This window comes from Arachis duranensis, chromosome 7, assembly GCF_000817695.3.
Source record: "Arachis duranensis cultivar V14167 chromosome 7, aradu.V14167.gnm2.J7QH, whole genome shotgun sequence".
In the NCBI taxonomy this organism is placed as follows: Eukaryota; Viridiplantae; Streptophyta; class Magnoliopsida; order Fabales; family Fabaceae; genus Arachis; species Arachis duranensis.
The window spans coordinates 71,125,250-71,148,392 of NC_029778.3; the positions used below are offsets into that span (position 1 = coordinate 71,125,250).

The 23,143-nt window shown below is 36.2% G+C and overlaps 2 protein-coding genes across 2 annotated transcripts; both read left to right on the top strand.

Annotated features, from left to right (window-relative positions):
• Positions 1-12,230: 12,230 nt before the first annotated feature.
• On the top strand, positions 12,231-13,640 carry LOC107459580 (glutathione S-transferase 3). The gene is made up of 2 exons (XM_016077814.3): positions 12,231-12,733; positions 13,242-13,640. The coding sequence occupies exons 1-2, from the start codon at positions 12,419-12,421 to the stop codon at positions 13,584-13,586; spliced, it is 660 nt and encodes a 219-aa protein (XP_015933300.1). The 5' UTR covers positions 12,231-12,418; the 3' UTR covers positions 13,587-13,640.
• Positions 13,641-14,344: 704 nt separating this feature from the next.
• Positions 14,345-15,742, top strand: LOC107459946 (probable glutathione S-transferase). Its single transcript, XM_016078264.3, has 2 exons — positions 14,345-14,715; positions 15,332-15,742. Exons 1-2 carry the CDS (start codon positions 14,377-14,379, stop codon positions 15,677-15,679), a joined length of 687 nt encoding a protein of 228 aa, XP_015933750.1. The 5' UTR covers positions 14,345-14,376; the 3' UTR covers positions 15,680-15,742.
• Positions 15,743-23,143: the final 7,401 nt, after the last annotated feature.

Sequence of the window (23,143 nt, forward strand, 5' to 3'; positions counted from 1 at the left end):
ACTCACCATCAACATGGTTCAACCCACAATTCAACCATAACCAATCATCAAGCATATTTCTCATACATCATACCATCAAGGCATCAATAATTATCATCACATATATAACCACATCATATATCTCAATCATTCAACAACATCAACCATTCAATGCCTATCTTAGGGCCTCTAGCCTAAGTATTTCTTACCACATTACATATTAGATACGGGAAACCGAAACTATACCTTAGCCGATTTTCCCAAGCTCCACCGGAGCACTTCCAAATCACTTATCCACAAGCTCTCAAGGCCTCAACACCTCCAAGAACAGATTTTTCACCACCAAGCCCTTTCCAAGCTTTTCAAAATCACCAATCAAGCTCCAATATCCACACATACACAACCTAAGCCACAACCATCATACCCATACACAACATCTCAAAACTCAAACATCATAAAACAACAAAATTACACTAGAGTTGAGAATCTTACCACACCCAAGGTCCAAGGAGACAAGATTAACCTTCTCCTTCAAGAGAGTTGGGTCCTATAACATCAAAGAACCCAAAATCTCAACATTTCACCCAAGAAACTCGAAAATAAGGGCTGAGATTTCGAACAGCAACACGTGGCTTACCTCAAGATTGATTGTATGGGTTTTGTAGAGCTCTCCGCGCTGAACGCGCGGCCGCAAACGGAGCGGCAATCGGAGCTCTAGATCAAAAGTTATGGTGGTTTGAAGATCAACCAAGGGAGAGAACTTGAGAGAGTGTTCTTCCTCCCTTTCTCTCTAATTTCAGCTTGGGTGTGTAACAAATGAGGAGAGAGAGTGCTGAAAACTAGGGTTTTGGTTAAGTTATGTTGGGCCAAGGGCCCACTTTGGGTCCGTTTGGCCCGGTTTGGCCCGTTTGGTCCAATCTTGGTCCGAATTCTATAAAATTGGTACCAAAATTCTCGTCTCAATCTCCTCTATCACATTTAGCCACAAAAATCACATTTTGGGATTTCTAAAATAAATTCTCATTTATGGGTTAATTAGCCGTTAATTAACCGGGTTTTACAAGGCGCACATGGCGCGTACGCACCATTCTTCCAGAAAGTGCCATCCACGCGTGCGCGGGCGCGCCGATGGGCTGCACCCAATGCCCAGCTATTTTCCAGAGAGTTGTGCCAGAGTTGTGCCAGTTTTGTGCCTGGGGCACAAGAGTACCCACGCGTACGCATGGTTGACGCGTGCGCGCCGTTGACTAATTTTTGAATGTGTGCATCCGCGTGAAGGGCGCCTACGCGCCGATGAGTTTTTGTGGCCATCCGCGCGTGCGCGTGGAGTGCGCGTACGCGTGGCCCTATTTTCATCCCAAAGTTTATTTTTGAGTTTTAAAAGCCAAATCTCATACTTCTAAGCCTCTGATCTCACCATTTATGTCTTAAATCATGATGATATGCCTAGCTATTAGAAAAAGATCTAGGGGATGTGGTAACTTGCGAGTGAAGCAAGGGAAAAATAAATGATCAAAGATGATTGTGTGAGAGGCGGAGGATGGTGGTGGAAGTGCTTGTTATGCCATAGGCCGAAAGGCCGTAATTGTTCATGAGATGGCTGGTTATGGATTTAACCGTGAGCCGGATGGCTAGATTATTGCCGTGTTACGGCAGAGCCATGATTATGGCCATGTATAAATGCATATATGCTATTGAATGAATTGTGAATGTTGCACTTCCACTGTTGGAGATGAGAGTTTTCCTGGGAGGAAGCAGTGGCTAGCCACCACGTGCTCCAGGTTGAGACTCGAAGCTCTTTTAACCCTATGTCATAAGTGTGGCCGGGCACTGTGAAAGACCCGGATGAGCTCGCCCTCGTAAATATTCACCAGTGAAGGTGATGGATATAGATCATGATTATGATCAAGTTTATGACGAGTATAACTCGAGTTGGGGATGCGTGACAGAGGGACAGTCCAACGGTTAGCTACCAGGACTTGTCGGGTTGGCTCTATAACCGACAGATGATATCATCAGCCACTAGGGACAGGCATTCATCATATGCATATTATATGAATTGTTTGAGATTGCCTATTTGACTGTATATCACTTGCTAATTGTCTAAATGCCTTATTTGTTCCTATTTGTATATTTCTTGTTTGATATAACTGTGTTTGCTACATTATACTCCTGCTGGTGGTTGGGAGGTTTGAAGGAATTGGAAGGGAAGTATTATTTTAGACTGAAGAATTCTTAATCATATGCCCTTATATGGTTTAGCTTGTTTATAAGCTTTGATATTACCTGGAGGAAGTTCTAGGATTGCCTCTAGATTTGCGAAGATCCTTTGTTCTCGGGATTATGACTTGGTTTATATGTTTTGCTTAGATACTTTTATCTCCATTAAATAATACAAACTGTGATGACTCCTCTTATGGGAGATTTTGGAGATTAGGTTTCTGTTTTTGTGTCCCTTTGGGTTTCCTTTGGGGTTTTCCTTATTTTATCATATGTATATATTGCTATGCTCGGACCAGTTATCTTCGCAGCCGGATTTTGAGTCTTGATATTCCTGTTTTTGACACTCCTTTGTATATATATAACCTCGCGTTGGTTTATTCTTGTTCGTTACGTTATCGATCGGAGTGTTGTGCTTTTGAGTTGCGATTTTTGTTTACCCCTTTTTCTACAAAGGCTCCTAGTTATAATCAATCATTCATACTACTATACGTACTAAATTTTTATTTTAGAGGTCGTAATACCTTGCCATCTCTAAATTATGACTTAAGCATAAGACTCTGCATGGTAGGGTGTTACAATCGCCATTTGTCTGCATGACCAATTTCTCCACACCGCCTTCCTCCTCAGCGCTTATCCTCGTCGCTGCTGCATCCTCTTCGTCACCATTCATTAGCTTCACTTCGTCCTACTCGGCGCCATTCACTGTTCGTCCGTATCCCCATATCCTCCCCGTGGCCATTCCTCCACGTCGCCAATTCTTTCGCGCCGAAAACGCATCTCAGGTATTTGAATGTGTCAGTGTTCATCGATTTTCTTTTATGCATTTCCTGTCACCATTGCTTTTTCTATTATTTTGTACAAGATTTTTTTTCTTTGTGAACAATAATGAAATAAAATGGCCTAAAGATATTCCTATATATATTGTAATAATTTATTTTGCATGTGCAAATTCTGAATTTTATATGTGTCATGAAAGAATAATGGCATTCTAGTTTGTTTCCCCAATTTATGTAGGTAATCATTGAGATACTGATGCTTGTTTATCATTATTCTTTATTTATTTGTTTGTAGGAAAGATTAATTTTCTTACATTGTTTGTTAATCACAAAGGAGCTTCAATGTTTTAATGTTGATGTCGGTTGTTCTATTCTCATATTTGTATTAAGGATTTATTCATTTTTTATTGGTAATTTTTGTTGTCTATCAATTATTCGGTGTACAATCTTATGATTTTGGTTGTGTAATCATATAATTTTGGATGTGTAATTTTATAAATTTAGATTTATAAACAAATCATATAGATATGAATTTCAGATGTGTTGATGAAAAATTAGCGTACATTATTATCATTTTGGATGTGTAAATATATCATTTGGATGTCTATTTGAGCCTAATTTTCTGTATCCAACACGCAGCCTACATCCAAAAAATGCGAATAAAAAAAGTTACTTGTGCTGGTCGAAAAAATGGTAGTGTTCAAATAGATAATGAAAAATTCAACTAATAATAAAATAAGGTATTAAATTTTATTTCCCCTCTGAATTTTAAATGTGTTTATATTGTTCGTTCAATTTTGGATGTCTTTAGAAAACAATAATGGCATTATGGTGTGTGTCCCCAATTTTGGATTTGGTATTGATGTTTGTTTATTATTGTTCTAATATGAGAGTTTTAAATTGTTAGGGCAGAAAATAGGGCAAGAAAATGAAAACTTTTTCCCACTTTGTTTGGCTAGAAATGAAAGGCACGGCGAGAGCTTCGCCTGACCACAAATGACACATAAATTGGAGCACCGTAACTCAAGATATGAGCAAATGAAGAAGAAAGTGAATAGTGTTAATAGAGTTTCACTATCTTCTTCAATCTCACTTGGTTCCTCCCTCTTTTTGGTGTGTTATGAGCTGAATTAGGGGTGGCAATATATACCCTACCTGTGGGTATTTAACCCGACCCCACCCGGTCGGGTAGAGTTGCCAACCCGATCCACAGCGGGGTAAGGTTCTTGTGCGGGTCATGTAGGGTTCTCGTGCGGGTCATGTAGAGTTGCCAATCCGACCAACTCGCATTTTATATATGTATATGTTATATACTTATTTAAAATATATTTAAGTGAATGTTGAACCAAAAACCTCTCACTAAATGCAAAAGATTCTTAAAATTATTAATTGATAATTTAATATATATTTTTTACATAAAAATCAGTTCTATTTTAAATTATCATCAAGTTATATAATAATGTTATATCTTTTCTGTAACCCGCAGGTAGTGTCGGGTACCTGTGGGTTAAGAGCAAGTAGGGTTAGGGTTGGGATATTCTCAACTCGCAGGTAGGGTTAGGGTTGGATCCGAACCCTACTCTACCCATTGTCACCCCTAAGCTGAATGGGTTCTCTAATTGGGTATTTATATGTTGGGATTGGGTCCAATTTAGACCCGATCCAACCGTTTAGCATTTTTAGTTTGTTTGGCCTAATTTTTGGCCAAAACCTTTAATATTGGTGTCCGAATTTCAATTCTAAATGTTTTCTAAGCTTTTCTGCAGTTTTTAGTATTCTTATACAGTCCTGGACAGACTTAAGGTGATACTGCCGGTTAATTTACTGGTACGAATTTTTACGCAATTTTCAGTAGAAAATTACATTTTTTCATTCGAAAAAATCTTCTGAATTCAAATCTCATCTTTAAATTTTTAAATTAAGATGTCTGAATTTTTGAACTTATTCCAGAAAATTAATTTATTGTTTTATTTTAATTAAATGGTTAATAACTTCCGGCTTTACACAACTTTGCAAGGAAACTAATCCTAGTTCAACAATAACCAAATGTACAAAAAATTTCTTTTGACTTTTTCAATGTATGTCTCTTGCCTCTTTTTTCTCATATTTTTTTTTACCTCACCATATTTATCTTTTTCTTAATTGAAGCAAAAAGTGTACAGATAGTCATAATACTAAAATTTCAAATGAAGCACAAAGTTAAAAGAAAATATTTCAACTCAAATGTATGAGATGATGTTCTAGTATCACTCTATTTTTTTTGTCTTCAAATATTGTTAAGAGTTTAATTTTATAATATGAAACTTATTCTTCAAATTCCATCATTACTTCTCCAATTTTTTTATTGATTCTACCCGTTATAACTGTTTTCTTTGACATGCAATACTTTTTTATTGTGTTCCACTATTTTTATTGTCCTTCGAACTGCTCAATTATCTTTATTGTTCTTGTATTTTATTTTTGTCCTACCAATCTCTAAATTTTGATTTTTTGTTATTTTTAGAGTTGTCATTTTTAGCCGACCTCACTTAATGGAACAAAATTTTGTTGTTGTTGTTTAGAATTGTTGTCTTTCTTAGCATGCATAATTTTTTCATTTTGCACCATTATAACTATTGTCCATTGTTATGCAATTTTTGTTTTGAGCTAGTGATTTTCTACAGTTTGATTCTTATCGGTCCTTGTGTCTTTGTTGTCTCTTATTTCTTTTCTAACGTTGCTAACTATTCTATTTTCTTTTTCGTTTTTAGTCAACTATGATTTTCTGAACCTTTTCTCTTAGTTTCATAAAATTGATATATTTGCTAATCATTACATGTGGGCTGAAACGTGGTATAAGTAATGTGGGCTAAACCTTGCTAACTATCTATGGCTTTGGACCTCCAACACTCATAAATCTATTAGCACAAATTTAAGCTTTTAACTCAGTAAAAATGTTTGTCATTATATCTTAATATCAAAATCAATTCTAACTCAACAAAAAGTCAATGCCTCGTAGGTGTTGAAAGATACAAATGTATCTCACAACTATATATGCAACTTTAAAGCTTTATCAGCGTCACTGTAAACAATTTTTTCCGTAGACAATAATATTGCTAATATTTTGTCTATAAACTATGTAGAACAATACTTATTTATTATTCAAATATTTTTATTGATATAAAATATAAATTTAATTTTAAACGTGTATCTAATTACTTATGTCACAAAATATAACTACCTTACATGATTATCACTCCTAATAGCGTGAACATCTATTTATCTATTTATCTATTTATAATATATAAAAGTTGATACTAACTCTCTTCACAATAATTTTAAGCCATTTTTTTTCTAATGATGCCACGTCAACAATTCTAATGACTTGGCAAAAGATGAAAATCAACCAATCACTATTTAGTAAAATATTTTAAAAAAATTAAAACAAAAAACTCTTATCTATTATTATTCAATTGAAACATCAAGTACTAATTAAATGCAATAAACATACATTAAAATAAAGTGTCATAAAAATAATAATAATAATTATTGTGAAAACGGAAGCTGGAAAAGGGGGGTTGCAGAGTTGGAATGGTGAAGAAGAATAGGAAGGGAAGGTAGAGAGAAGATTCTGAAATCTATTTTGGTAGAGAGAGAAAGTGATGTGGATAAAATGAAAGCTAACAGAATCAGTTAGCAAACCCTGCTTTATATAACAACTTACATCATAAATATCTTAGACTAATTGAATATGCTAACTAGTAACTAACTATCAATTATAAATGCTAACTAAGCTAAGTATGCCAATCTGCTATAGCTAATACATTCAGGTAACATGCCCCCTCAAGCTGGCAGTGCTTGGTTGATGAAAATCAAGTATGCCAAGCTTGGACACACAAGAATCAAAAGGAGCAGGGGATAGAGGTTTGGTGAATAGGTCCGCCACTTGATCTGTAGTGGTGATTGGTAGGAGATGAAGCAGGCCGCTGAGAAGCTTATCTCGAACAACGTGACAGTCAATATCGATATGTTTGGTGCGTTCGTGGAATACAAGGTTAGCCGCAATATGTCTGGCTGATTGACTATCACAGTACAGGGAGATTGGGAGTCTGTGATCTATGCGGAGGTCCTTCAACAAGTAGTTGAGCCATTGAGCCTCACAGGTGGCCACAGCTAGTGACCTATATTCAGCCTCAGAAGATGATCTGGAAACAGTAGATTGCTTCTTACTCTTCCATGAAATAAGTGAAGAGCCCAAGAAGAAACAAAAACCAGTAATGGAGCGTCGCGTGTCGGGACATTGTGCCCAATCTGAGTCAGCAAAGCCAGAAATGTGAAGCTCAGAATCTGCTGCAAAGAATAGCCCCGAGGCCGGAGCTGTTTTGATATAGCGAAGGACACGATATGCTGCTTGGAGGTGAATATTAGATGGTTTGCTGAGAAATTCACTAAGTTTACCCACTGCAAAACTTATATCTGGACGCGTGTTAGTGAGGTACACTAATCTGCCAACCAATCTGCGGTATTATGATACGTCAGAGAGTAGCGTTCCTGAGTCCTTAGAAAGCTTGAGACTATAATCAATTGGCGTGCTCGCTGGTCTTGTGCCTAATAGGCCACACTCATCCAAGAGATCTAGAGCATACTTCCTCTGATAAAGAGCAAATCCTTTGGCAGTTCTTGCAACTTCAAAGCCAAGAAAATATTTCAAATTCCCTAAGTCCTTAATCTTGAATTGGTGATCAAGGATGGTCTTGATGGATTGAATCTCAGCGAGATCATTTCCAGCAAGGATGAGATCATCAACATAAGCAAGTATCACAGTGAAGGAGGTCTCGGATTTGTGTTTTGTGAACAAAGAATAATCATTCTTCGATTGTTGGTACCCGTGAGCACGAAGAACAGAGCAAAGCTTAAGATTCCACTGCCTACTAGCTTACTTGAGTCCATAGAGGGACTTGTCAAGTTTGCAAACCAAATTGGGAGAGGAGAGCGGTAATCCCGGGGGAGGCTTCATATATACTGTTTCCTTCAACTCACCATGAAGGAATGCGGTGTTTACGTTCAATTGGTGGCAGTGCCAACCCTTGATTGCAGTGAGAGCAAGTACCAATCGCACAGTAGTGATCTTAACCACTGGACTGAAGGTGTCCATGTAGTCTAAACCATATCGTTGTGTATAGCCCTTTGCAACCAGGCGTGCTTTGTGCCTCTCTACTAATCCATCAGGATTGAATTTGACTTTGAACACCCAACGGCAGCCAATAGTTTTCTTCCCTGGTGGTAAAGGGGTGAGAGTCCAAGTTTTAGTTTGCTCAAGTGCTAGAAGTTCTGCATTAATGGCATCTTTCCAACAGTCTTTTTGGATGGGTTCTTCATAGGTTTTTGGCTCATTATGTGTGAAAACATCAAGAGAAAAATTCAATTGGTTAGTGGATAGAAAAGAGTAAGACATTGAATCTGAAATTGGATATTTGCATTTTGAAATTGGCATAACTTGTTGAGCAGTGGTATTATGTGCACAGTGAAAGTCATTTAGATATGCTGGTGTTCGCCTAGTCCTACTAGACTTCCTAAGAGGTGCAAGGTGAGGTGATGCATGAGTGTCCATGTGAGTATGTGAATGAGACAAGGATGAGGCTTGTGCATTAGGAATTGAGCTTGCAGTGTTATGAGAAATAGAGTCAGTGACGGAAGTCGGTTGATGCTGATGCAGAATTGGAGTTGAATGCACATGTTGGTAAAACGAAAGATGATCATGATATGCAAAAGGGTCTATCCATGGGACATGTGATGTGGTTGTGACAGCAGCAGGGTTGACATCTGAAGATGCAGGGTTGGTTTTGAATGGAAACTCAAATTCATAAAATATGACATTTCTAGAAAGGAAAGTTTGCCTTGTTTTTAGATCATAGAGAAAAAATCCTTTGATCCCTTCTTTATAGCCGAGAAAAAGAGAAAAAATCCTTTGATCCCTTCTTTATATCCGAGAAAGCAACATTTTTGAGCTCGTGCATCTAACTTCTTCCTATTTTGAGTTAAAGTGGATGCAAAGGCAAGACAACCAAAAACTTTGATGTGGTTTAGATCAGGTAATTTGCCATGTAATTTTTGAAAGGGGGAAAGATTTTGTAAAATGGGACTAGGGACTCTATTGATGAGATGCACAGCGTGTGCCACTGCTAGATCCCAAAAAATCTTTGGAACATTTGATTGAAAAAGTAGAGTTCTAGTCACCATAAGAATGTGTTGGTGCTTCCTCTCAGCTATCCCATTTTGTTGAGGGGTTTCCACACAAGACTTTTGCTGTAAAATACCTTTAGAAGCTAAGAAATTATGCATGCTGAATTCTGGATCGTTATCTGATCTGACACATTTGACAGTTTTTGAAAATTGGGTTTCAACCATTTTAATGAAGTTGGGCAGAATTAATGAAACCTCAGATTTATTTTTCATGAACTTAATCCAAGTAAAACGGCTATTGTCATCGATGATAGTAAGAAAGTACTTAAAACCAGAGGTAGACACAATTGATAGAGGGCCCCAAATATCAACATGTATTAAATCGAAAGGCGAGTCAGCTATTGAACTACTAATAGGAAAAGGAATTTTCTTCTGTTTTGCAAAATGACAAGGTTCACAAGCTAAAGCATTATTGTTACATTTGATGAAGGAAAAATCTTTTTGCAGTGTTTGCAAAGCTGAATTATTCAAGTGTCATAGTCTGTTGTGCCATAGTTGTGACTGTTGTGTAGATGAGACCGTGTTCTCACAAGTGTGATGTAGTGTTTGTGATGAATGCTGTGCAATGCAGTGAGCTACAGTTTGATCATTTGAGTGACCCAGTACATATAAACCAGTGTTGCTTTTAGCTGTGTCAATCATCTTCAATAGATGGTGATCCCAAACCTGGCACCATGTATGTGAAAATAAAAATAGACAGTTCAATGCCTTTGTAACTCGTGAAGCTGACACCAAATTTAATTTAAAAGTAGGGATGTAAAGAACATTCTCTAAGTAAAAATTTGTATTAAAAATCACTGTACCAGCAATGGTAGTAGTAGCAATAGAGCCATCAGGCATGTGCATAGTAACAGGTTCAATATTTTTGAAAGATTAAAAAATATTTAGAGAAAAACAAACGTGATCAGTAGCACCTGTGTCCACTACCCAAGTATCTGATCTAAGAAATTTTTGATTGACAGATAATGATGCAGCTAATAAAAGGGTACCTTTGGTGATCTGTAAGTCTTTTGGCTCAGTTGATGTAGTGAGTTGGTTGATAGTTTGATTAGATTGGGTTGACTGTTGTAGGATAGACATTAAAGCAATCCGTTGATCATTGGTCAAGCTATAACTTGGATTCTCACCATTTTTAACAGCAGTTGAAGGTAATGCACTGATTTCATCATTCTCATCAGTGAAAGTGTTATTGATGCTTCCACGTTTCTGCAAATGCGGGGGAAGGCCATGCTTCTTGAAGCATGTATCAACAATGTGTCCCGTTCTGCCACAAAAGGAGCAATGCTTTATGCTATGAGAACTGCCTGAACTTCTTCCTCTACCATTCACACCCCCTCTACCTCTGCCTCTGCCTCTGGTGGAATTGTAACCAGAATTAGCAACGTATAGAATTTGTGAATCTGGAGTGTCAATTGAAGGGCTGAGTTGGCATTCTTGTTGGGTTAGCATTACAAACACATAATCCATGTCAGGGAGGGGTTTCAAGAGCATAATTTGGGTTTTGGCAGTTGCAAATTGATCATTGAGGCCACGCAGAAATCTTGCAATGTAGTCTTCATTGCGGTACCGTCGCATTTCTTCCAAACCACAGATACACTTGCTAGTGCAGGTAAGACACATGGGAATTGGCCTGAAGTTATCAATTTCTTCCCAAATTGCTTGCATCTTGGTAAAATAGGAAGTAATTGAAAGATCACCTTGTTTTGCATTATACAGCTCCTCATACAGTTCAGAGACATAGTACAAATCTCCCTGGTAATAGCGTTTCTTTAAATCATTCCACAGATCTGAAGCCACCTTTCTCCAGATGACACTTTGAAGAATATCGTGTGAGAGAGATAAGTGTAGCCAAGAGAGGACATAGGTGTTGCAACGGCCCCAAGCCGCATACATTGGATCGGTAACCTCCGGTCGAGGGAGAGAGCCATCAATGAAGGAAATTTTGTTCTTGGACTCGAGCACCAATGAAATCGAGCGGGACCAATTGGTGTAATTTTGAGAATTGAGGCGGAGAGAAATTAAAGGATTACCAGGACTTTCAGCTGGGTGCAAGAAGTATGGACTGTTCTGATCAATAGGAGGATGCACTGTTCCTGAACTCGTGCGATTCTGCAGTTGAGTGAGTTGGAGGAGAAGCTGCAAAAGAGTGTTAATATCGACATTGGAAGCTGCAGTGGAGCTGACGTCACTGTGAGTGGAATCCATTGAAGAGAAAAAGCAAGAATGTGAGGAGAATCCAAGAGATGAAGATTGGAGGTGATTCGGTACAAAAAACAGATCACGATTAATGAACAAATTCTGTCGAATGAGTGCAAAAGAAAGGGAAAGAACGAAGACAAAAGCAATTCCAAGACATGATTCCCTAACTCGCTAATCGGAACACTGTTACCGAAACCCTAGAGATTCCATGAACAGCTCTCATCAGTCTTTACTGTGTGAGTCTGGGAAAGATGTTGGATCTGGAGGTAGATGAAGAAGCTTAGAATATGGAAGATGCCCGGGATTACTTCCGGCGATGATACCATGTGAAAACGGAAGCTGGAAAAGGGGATAATAAAAAAATTTCAGTTACAAATATTCAAATTCTACAACTTATACATATTAAGACTCTTACTACTCTTCATTTCTTAATCTCTTATACTAATTATCAAAACTTCTTTAAATTTAATATAACATTTTTATATATTTTTTATTCTCATTCATTTATTTTTTTAATTATTTACAAACAAAAAAATCGCAAAAAAAAAAAAATAAAGTGTAGCCATTAATGTAAATAAAAAAATAAAAAATAAAAATATAATTTTGTATAACTTTAATATAAATAATTTATGTCTTTTTTAAAAATAAACAAATTTAAAATTTATTTATAATATATTTTTTAAATTTTTTTAATATAATAATTATTAAAATATATTATATAGTATAAATAATTTATCTGTTTGGCTCTAGTTAGTCCGAAATGTGAATGTGAATGGATAACTTTGTAACTTTACACGTGCGTCGAAATTATACCTTCCTTAGTAAGCCCAAGCTCTAACTTTTGAAATTCCAAAAGTTTTCTACCGCGCTCATCATTATTTCATTCTTTTCTGTTATAAAACTTTGTCCCTGTTTTTTGTAGTCAACAACTGGAGTGAGTAGTAGGAGTGGAGCCACAGAACAACTTATATCCCTTAGCTTGAATTTTGTTAGATCCTTAATTAGGAACTACAATAAATATGGAGAACGAGGTTGTTCTGTTGGATACATGGCCAAGCATGTTTGGTATGAGGGCTAGGATTGCATTGGCTGAAAAGGGTGCCAATTATGAGTACAAGGAGCAAGATCTTTGGAGCAAGAGTTCTTTGCTTCTTCAGGTGAATCCAATTCACAAGAAGGTTCCAGTTCTGATCCATAATGGTAGATCAATATGTGAATCTGCAATTATAGTTCAGTACATTGATGAGGTTTGGAATGACAAATTTCCAATCATACCCTCGGATCCTTATGAGAGAGCTCAGGCCAGATTTTGGGTTGACTTCATTGACCAAAAGGTACTTGCTTTCACTTGTTTTGACGTATGTGGTTTCCATTAATTTAAGAGAAAGACTATGATTTTCTTGTCTATCATTCAGTATTCTTTCATACATACTACATCCTTTGGGTGTGGCGCTTCCTTAAATCCTGCGTTAACACAAGATGCTTGTGTACCGAGCTGCATCTTTAATTTCTTCAGATATAGGAGAGATTTGCTTTTCTTCCTTGATTATCTACTTGTCTTGAAATTTTATTTCTAGGGTAAAAAGGTCTACTTCACATTGTTGATAAAATTATAGATTAAAAATAGGTTCGGATCCTAAACAAACAATTTTTTTTAATTGTAATCTCTTAGATTTTTTTTTCAAAAAATTGCTATACACTCCAAATCAGGCAGTACAAGAAAATTGACAGCTCATTTATTTTCTGCAATTTTATTAATTTTTAATATTTGAATTTAACATTTTTTGTTGCATGATAATTGATAAATAGACTTTTCCATATTGGATATCTTTATCAATGCAGTATAATAATACGTGGATGAAACTATGGCTCTCGGAAGGTGAAGAACATGAAACATGTAAGAAGGAGTTGATCTCCAATTTGAAGCAACTAGAGGATATTTTGGGAGAAAAAGCATTTTATGGGGGTGACACTTTTGGGTTTCTTGATATTTGTCTCATCACATTTTATAGCTGGTTTTATACCTTTGAGAATTACGGCAATTTCAAAATGGAAGCAGAGTGTCCTAAATTGATGGCTTGGGCCAAAAGGTGCATGCAGAGAGACACTGTTTCTAAGTCACTTGTTGATGATAGGAAGGTGTATGATTATGTTGTACAAGCCATAAAGAATGCCTTTGGAAAATAGAAGCACACTTCTATTTTGTATAATAAAGGTGTTAGTGCAATAATTATGCATTTTGTATTTGATTGGAATACAAAATGCTTATATAGTATTTGCTTTGTAATATTTCACTTGCTTTACTTATTATCATTTCAGCTTTTCTAATCTGTTTGAGCCAATCTAGACGACAATATCACTATGCTAATAATACCTTGTTAGATATTCTAGTGAGTGGTTGTGAATGTGTTGTGTTATGTTGAGATGGAATCATTTCTATCCAAGAATTTCACACTAATTAATGATAAACACAAATTAAAAAAAATATAATCCAACTTAGGGCGAAAAAAAATAAAAATGGTGTAAAGAAACTAAAGAATAACACAGCTTTGTAATTTTTTCTTATTTTATGGATGACTTAAAAGTATAAATTTAATTGAATATGATTAAAAAATATATATACTAAAAATTAGTCACAAAATTAATTATTATACATTTGTGTATATTTAATTTATTTTTAATATATATTATGTATTTTAATATGTATATTATATAAATAACTAATTTAATTATTAATTTTTTTATGTACAGATAAGATAGTGTTGAATTTAATTATCATATCATTTTTCGTAACTCAAATACCAAAATAATATTCTAGACTATAGTCTATTTTTCTATCTGGTTGCCGCCCTTGTTGACCTTTTTTCATACTTATCCTATGTCCAAGTTAAGAACTCAAAAAAATATCTAATTGTTTATATAGGCTTTGTCCTCTTGCTACGTCCCTATCTCACTTCACTTGTTGAGTCTTCTTACAATGGGGGACATTAGCAACAATAATGTTGTTTTGTTAGGCTCAGGGTTCAGCATGTTTGGCATGAGAGCAAGAATAGCATTGGAAGAGAAAGAAATCAAGTATGAGTACAAGGAGGAAGATCTTATCAACAAGAGCTCCTTGCTCTTAGAAATGAATCCAGTTCAAAAGAAAATCCCAGTTCTTATACATAATGGGAAACCAATATGTGAGTCCCTCATAATTGTTGAGTATATTGATATGGTTTGGAACAACAACAATAATAATGCTCCAATGTTGCTTCCTTTTGATCCCTATGACAAAGCTCAAGCCAGATTCTGGGCTGATTTTGTAGATCAGAAGGTAAATTGATGACTAGTTAGTTCTTCATATTTTTTTTTGAAAAGTATAGGTAGACAATGAGAATAGTAAACAATATAAACAATGGATGTTGAATATTCAACTTGCTAAGTGTGCAGATGATTATTCTAATGTTAAAGTTTAAGAGGTAATTTGGAGGTGGAGTATTTTTTTACTTTATTGAGTCAATTCTAGAGCCAATTATTCACATTATTTATAAAAATCATTATCTACCTACCAAAACTGCTTTCTTTTGTGCATACATAACATTCATTTTTTGAATTAATATGTGAAGCTACAAAATCTATGTTAAAATAAAAAAAATGTTAAACAATGAATACGATTTATAAATATTAAGCAATATTTTGAGCCAATCTTTTTTTTAATATACTATTAAAATTTAGGATTTAGAGTTTAAAGTTTAGAATTTACTCTTTAAATAAATTTAATTAAGTGTATTGCTGAAAATAATAAATTTTGTTGATTATTTAGCATTGTATTTTTACAAAATATAAAATTAGTAAGTGCCATGATATATAATCTAGATTCTAGAAAATGTTAGTGTACCATATCACCTAATGACGATGTAGCAATGTAATTTTCTCCAAAATTAATGCAGGTGTATCATTTTTCTAGGAGAATATGGACTAATTCCAAGGGAGATGAGCAAGAGTTGGCTAAGAAGGGCTTCATTGAGAGCTTGAAACAATTGGAGGAGTTTCTCGGAGACAAGCCTTATTTTGGAGGGGAGCAATTTGGGTTTGTTGATGTTGCTCTCATCCCTTTCTATTGCTGGTTTTATACATATGAGATGTTTGGAAACTTCAAACTTGAGACATTTTGTCCAAATATCATCTCATGGGCTAATAGATGCATGAAGAGAAAAAGTGTGTCTATAACTCTTGCAGATGGGAAGGAAGTTTATGAGTCTGTTTTGGATTACAAGAATAAGTTTTTGATGGACTAAGGGAAAGCTCTGGTGAACTCATGTATCAAAGTAGATAGAGCTAATAATATTTGTTTCCCACAATATCTGTCCCCCAATTTCCAAATTGCATTGGTTATATAGCTAGTAATAATAGTTAAGTATTATTTACATATTGAACTATATGAACTCACTTGTGTATAGCATATATGGTGGCTCATCACCTGTTCTTTTGATGTTTGGAGTTTGAAATTTGAATATAGACTCATTTTATGGCCATAGTAGACATTCTAGTGATGGTATTTTTCTTTTTTAAGGACTAACAAAAAAAGTTTTCTTTTCTATAAACTTGCAATTTTGTGCCCTTTTTTTAGAACAAATTTTTATTTATGAAAATTGACAAATAACACTTACATATCGCACAAAAAATAGTGTGTTGTTTTGTGCATATTATAATTATAAATTTATATGTTTTAATTTTCTAACCAAAATGACGAATTATTATTGAAAATTGTATCAAAACAAAAGAAAAGATTCAACTTAATTATATAAAGAGTAAAATATCATTTTTATCCACAAAGGTTTTAAACGTTGATAAATTTATCCGTGAAAAAAAGAAAATTACAATTGTATCTATGAAAGATGGGTTTCGTATGACAAAATTAACCAGACATTGAAAAATCACTTAAAAACCCCGAATTATCCTTTTCCTAACCCTAATCTCGACATCTTTCTTCCAAATCTCAACCCTTCCTTTATTCTTTTCATGAATTTCACCACCTCTTTCACTAACACCACTACTGTCACCAACTGTTAGCCTCACCTTCCTCCTTTTCCACTATCAGTCTGTCACAACACCAATGACAATTATGATTGAGCATGGCAGCAGCAAAACAGCATCTGTTTCACTTGACCTTCTTCTTCTTTATCTTGTTTTACAATCATCTTCTTCCCTAAAACGTAGAGGGTTAGGATTTTCCAAAACTAACCATGTCAAAATCCAAATCTACCACCATCAGAAAAATCGCAATCTCTCCACCGTCGATCTTTAAGGTAGTAGTAAGACTTGAGTATAGATATTGCAGCCATGCTGGAAAGAGATTACAGAGCAGCAGCAACAGCGAAGAGAGAACGTAAACCAGAAATCACAAAAAGAGAGGATAGTGAAGTTGGAGAGAGAAGTGGTCGCCGTTTGAGTGTTTTAGAGAACGAGCGAGAGAGAGAACGGGACGGGGTGGAAAGGAAGCTTGGCTGCGTCAGTACCTGACGATCGGATTTTCTATCGGTAAAGAATTCACAAATAAATAATCGCGTTGTAAGTATAGTTTCTAAACCAACAAAAATCCTTTCGTACAAAAGTTTTGGTTGTCACAAGTAACAAAACCCAATAAAATTTATAACCGAAGTATTTAAACCTCGGGTCGTCTCTCAAGGAATTGCAGGGAGGTATGATTTGTTATTGGTTAAAGAAAACAGTATAATTTTGGGTTTTTAAAATAAGGAACAGGTTATTTAAATGACAAGAAAAATAAATTAATAATTATAAAATCTCTTGGTAAGGTATAAGAAATTGAAGTCCTATCCTAGTTATCCTTATCAGGTGTGATGAGAATTGGATTCTGCTCCCACTTTGGTTAACCCTTACTAAATAAAGGAAAGTCAAGCGGACTAATTAATTTGATCCTAAAGTCCTAGTCAACTCCTATGGAAAGACTAGAGTTATTGGAGTACAAATTAATTAGCAAAGAATTCCAATTTCAATCAACAGCTGAGTTTGATAACTCAAGTGTTACTAATCACTCAACCAAGGCTAAAAGGGTGTAAAAAGCTAAATTAAAGTCATAAATATGAATTACCTCAAATTGCATAAATAAGAGAAATCAAGTCTGACATAAGGGTTCATAAATTAAAGTAATAGAATAAGTAAAAGTAGAAAATAAATTAAAGGAACGTTGAACCTGGAAATTGAGAAGTAGAAATTCTAATCCTAAAAGAAATCCTAAATCCTAAAACCTAAGAGAGAGGAGAGAGCCTCTCTCTCTAAAAACTACATCTAATCCTAAAATTGTGAATTATGAATTGTTAAGTATATGTTGAGTCTCTGCATGTTTCCTGGCTTTATTCTGTATTTCTGGGCCGAAAACTGAGTCAAAACGTGGCCCGAAATCACCCCAGTGTTTTCTGAATTTTCTGCAGATCGCGCATGTCACGCGTACGCGTCGATCACGCGTACGCATCGTTTGACGATTTTCCTCTCCACGCGTGCGCGTCAGGCACGCGCTCGCGTCGTTGCGCGAACTCCAATCCACGCGTACGCGTCAGGCACACGTACGCGTCGCTGTGATTTTCTCTATTTTGCGCGGTCGCGTGAGCTATGCGTCCGCGTCGGTGTTCGCTGGTCATCTCCTTGGTTTCTTGTATTTCTTCCATTTTTGCAAGCTTCATCTCCATTCTCTAAGCCATTCCTGCCCTATGATGCCTGAAACACTTAACACACAGATCACGGCATCGAATGGTATAAAGGAGAATTAAAATACACAATAAAAAGATCTCTAGGAAGCAAGTTTTCAACCATGGAACAATTTTGGGAAGGAATCGTAAATACATGCTAATCATATGAATAAGTGGGTAAAGACTTGATAAAACCACTCAATTAAACACAATATAAATCATAAAATAATGGTTTATCAACCTCCCCACACTTAAACATTAGCATGTCCTCATGCTTAGCTTAAGGAGATAAAATAAATGAGTAGGGAAGAGCAAGACTTATGAAATGTAACCTATCTATGTGAATGCAACTACATGCAAAATATTTCTACCTACTTAGTTAAAAGTAAACAAATCCTTCAAGAACAAATATGAACTGGACTTCACTAATTCAAATCACAAAATAAAGTACAAATAAATTGCAAGAAGAAAATAGCTCATGAAAGCATGGAACAAGGAACCGAACATCGAACCCTCACTGGAAGTGTATATACTCTAATCGCTCAGGTGTTTGAGGTTCGATTCTCTCAATTTTCTACTAATCTTGCTTTCTATGGCTTGCTCTTCATCTAACAATCAACAAAAATTTAATGCACATATACACATATCAAGAGGTCTTTTAAGGGTTGTAATGGGGTCAAGGTCAAGGTAGGATTGTATTTGGTCAAGTGGACTGAAATCTGAATCCTTAATTAACTTAAACTTTTCACCTAACTTAAGACAATCCATGTAATCATAATATAAAGCCTAACTACCCATTAACTGTGTTTGCTACATATTTATGCATTCCAAGTTTTGAGTACAGTACATATACATTGCTATCGCCATTTACTTTGGGGCATTTTGTCCTCTTTTTATTTTTCTGCTCTTTTTTTTCTTTTTCTATTTTTCTTTTCTTAATAATTTTTTTTCAATGCATATGATTAAATTCTTGAATGCAAGAATATATGCTCAATTATTATTTTACACATTTTCACAAGAATACACAACACCCAATTCTCAAACCAAATATTTTCAACCCCAATTTCCCCACACTTAAATCATGAACACTTTCACTAGTCTAAGCTAACCAAGGATTCAAATTAAGGACATTATTGTTTTTCACTTAGAGTTAATGATGTGCTAAAACAAAGAGCAAATGGGGTAAAATAGGCTCAAATTGGTTTGCAAGGGATAATGAATGGTTAAGGCCATATGGGTATGTAAGCTGAGTGAAACAAGGCCTCAATCATATAAGTATATGCATACATTAAACCATGGAAATATAGAATTAAGTAAGATATAAATCATAATTTTAGAGAGAACAACACACACTAAAAATAAAATATTGGTTGATAAAATATAACCAATCAAATAGGCTAAAAAATCTCATAGGTTTTGTGTGTTCGAGCTCTAAACCATGTTCCAAAATAAAATTTCTTCAAACAAGTTTTTCAAAAAATTTTACTCAAATTAGTGAAATACTTTAAAAAGTTTCTTGAAAAAGTAAATATTACTTCAACCAAGTGGTAAAATATGCACAAAATCAAACAAACATGCAATCAAACATGCAAATGCAACAATGAATTAACAAAGAAAATAAAACATTGGTGTTGAGAAGAAAATAACTAACCCATGAAAGTCGGTATCGACCTCCCCACACCTAAAGATTGCACCGTCCTCGGTGCATGCTAAGATGTGCAAGTGGACGGGTAGCTTCCACTGACGCTTGTAGATGGAGGCGCCTTAGCTGGAGGTCTCTTGGTTCCTTTCCTTGCTGGTGGTTTGGTAGTGGCTTTCTCTTTTTCTTTCTGGGTACCCATGTCTAAAGATGAAAGAAAAGGAAGAATATTAAATATAGAGAATCAAAAAATCGGGAGGAAGAGATTCCAAGTGATAATAAATGCCAAAAAGAGGATAATAGCTTAAATACATGGTAGCTACAACATGTAGGTAAGACATCATTTAAGAGCGAAAAGGCAATTCATAATGAAATAGATGCAAGAGGTAAAAGCATACAAGGAATAGGCATGAGAAGTATAGCTCAAGTATCAAGTATCAGATGTGCCAAATTAAAGAGCATGTGTAATGATGACAATCGTTAATGATAATCCCAAATACATATGGCATCCAAGTATTGTGAAAAAGAGGCATGAAAGTAGAAGAGTAAAACAAAATATGATTCAAAATGCCATAGGAGCTTTTTCACAAACACTTGGTGTGCAATGTGAAAATAGAAATGAAAATAATATAATCCAAATGTATATGAGTGCCAAAATTAAGTGCAATTATCAAATCACTCCTCAGAAAATCTACAAGCTCAAGTATAGTAAGGTATGACCCAAATAGAATTCTAACACCAACATAAGAATGCATGAAAAAGAAAGAAGAAAAGAAACCAAAATAATAAAACCATAAATAAATGCAGCAAATTAAAAGGATAAAAGAGTAGAGGGGGAGAAGAAAAGAAAGAAAGAAGAATGAAAGAAGTAGGAATGAAAAGAATTAGGATTGGGGTAAAGATAATCAGGCGCTGAGATGGTTCAATCGTGCATCGCATGTGATGCGTACGCGTACATCACGCGTACGCGTGGATCGCATAAAGTTCAAGTGACGCGTACGCGTCGGGGATGCGTACGCGTGGATGGCCATTGTGGAAAAGCAACGCGCATGCGTCAGGGACGCGTACGCGTGATGGAGCTTGTGCTCCCAGCATAGTTCCAGCCCCACACCAACACAACTTTCTGGCCAAACATCATTTACGCCGATTTTACATAGTCACGCGTGCGCGTCAATGGCGCGTATGCGTGGTTTGAATTTTTCGCAGGGGACGCGTACGCGTGAGGTACGCGAACGCGTGGCATGGTTTCTGCGCCACGCACCACTCCCGCGCGTAACTCTCTGTTCAAGGGCGCATAGACATATGATGCGTGTGCGTCGATCCCCTTTTTTTTAATATGCAGTATGCAGAATGCAAAATACAGATGTTGATGCAGACATTATGAATGAACACTAAGAAAAATAGAATGAAATAAAACTAAGAAGAAAACAAAATAAAATAAAACTAAACTGAAAAAGAACGATCATACCATGGTGGGTTGTTTCCCACCTAGCACTTTTAGTTAAAGTCCTTAAGTTGGACATTTGGTGAACTCCTTGTCATGGTGGCTTGTGCTTGAACTTGTCTTGAAACTTCCACTAATGCTTGGACTTCCAATAAGCTCTATCAATACCACGTAAATTCCTCAAGCTTTGATGGAGTTTTTCACAAGCTTTGATCTCCCAAAATTGATCCTCATATATTCCCAGATCCCAAATCTTGATTCTACACCCGTCTTCAAGTGGACCATGGTGATTCCATCCGGGTGGGACGCAATTAAAATTCTCACTAAGGCATCCAAACAGCTTCCTAGACCTATTCAATTGAGTTTTACACCAAACCTTGCATTTCAACTTGGAGCATACAACCATGTTGAACCTTGCTTGACAACTCCAACCACTAACCATCTTCCTCTTGCTCTTAATGCCACAAAGAGCTCTAAATTGACCATCCGTCTCTAGAAGCCCATATTCAAGTGAGAAAGTAAAGGTTAAGGATAAAAATTTTACCCACTTGAATGTTGTATTGGACAGTAATGGCTTTGGGGAGGTGTTTCTAATGATCTTGCAAGCTCCACTCCCTTGTGCTCTTTTTTGACATCTTCCACCTCTTTGCAAGCTTCTTCAATATCAACCTCTTCCTCTTGGTAGCTTTCTTCCAATTTGATTTCTTCTTCATTGTTCACCAAGAGCATGGGAGGTTGTGCTTCTTCTTCTTTAAACTCCATATCAAGTCCAATGGGAGAGAATTCAAATGTAGATAAGAATTCATTAATGATTGAATCCATCTCTTGATCGTCCCCTTCAAAGTCATCAACTATGATATGCCTTGGAGGTTGTACATCCTCCTCAACATCAACATCAAACACCTTGGAAGGAGGCTCTATGAATGGACTTTCCAATGGAGGCTCAGCATCTCCTAAGTCTGCAACCACTTCTTCCTTTTCAATAATTGCTTCTTTGTCCAATTGTTTAAGTATAAAATCGTACTCCTCATTGATGATCTCCCTTTTATGACAACTCCCTTCAACTACTCTTTCATCTGCAAAGGTCTCTTCTACCTTCACATTTTGGGCCTCCTCTTGCTCTAAGACAAAATCATACTTCTCCTTGATGTCTTCCTTCACTAATTCTTCAACCACTCCTTCGACTTCAAGAGTCTCTACTACCTTCACCTTTAAGGCCTCCTCTAGCTCCTTATGAAGTATGAATTCGTGAAAATGATCCCTACTCTCTTGTTCTATGTCAATCTCATAACCAGGATAATCTTGCTTTTGGATTGATGGATGTGGGTGCTCTTCAATAGAGGGTGGTGATGGGATGAAAAGATCATTATGTGGTTGAAAAGGAAGTGCACTAGAGATTGAGGGTTGAATATTGGAAGTAGAGGATCGGTTCATGCGGGATATAAGATTTTGGAGTGTAGAGGTGAGACCAATAATGTTAGAGATGAGTGTGTTGTTATCCAATAGAGGTTGGAGTGGATAGGAGGGTTCATTTGTTGGGAGAGATGGCTCATAATATGGAGGTGGTTCTTCTTGATAAGGATATGGAGATGGTGAATATTGAGGTGGTTGTGCTAGGTGTGGCTCATATGGTGGCTGGTGTGGTGGATAAGGGTTAGGGTCATATGGAGGTGAATGGCGGAAAGAGGCTTGTGAGTTCGGTGGTTCAAAGGCATATTGTGGAGGTGGTTCATAATCATAGGGTGGGGCTTGTTGGTAATTACAAGGGGGTCCACCATATCTATCATCTTGGTACGCACCTCAAAATGGCTCTTGACCATGGTAAATTGGTGGAGGTTGGTTGTCACTAAGGGGTCCACCATAACTATTGTCTTGGCATGCATTGTAGAATGGTCGTCGTCCATGGTACTTTGGAAGGTGTTATTGCCGAAAGGGTTGATCAGATCCTCGTGACTCCTTCCATCTTTGATTG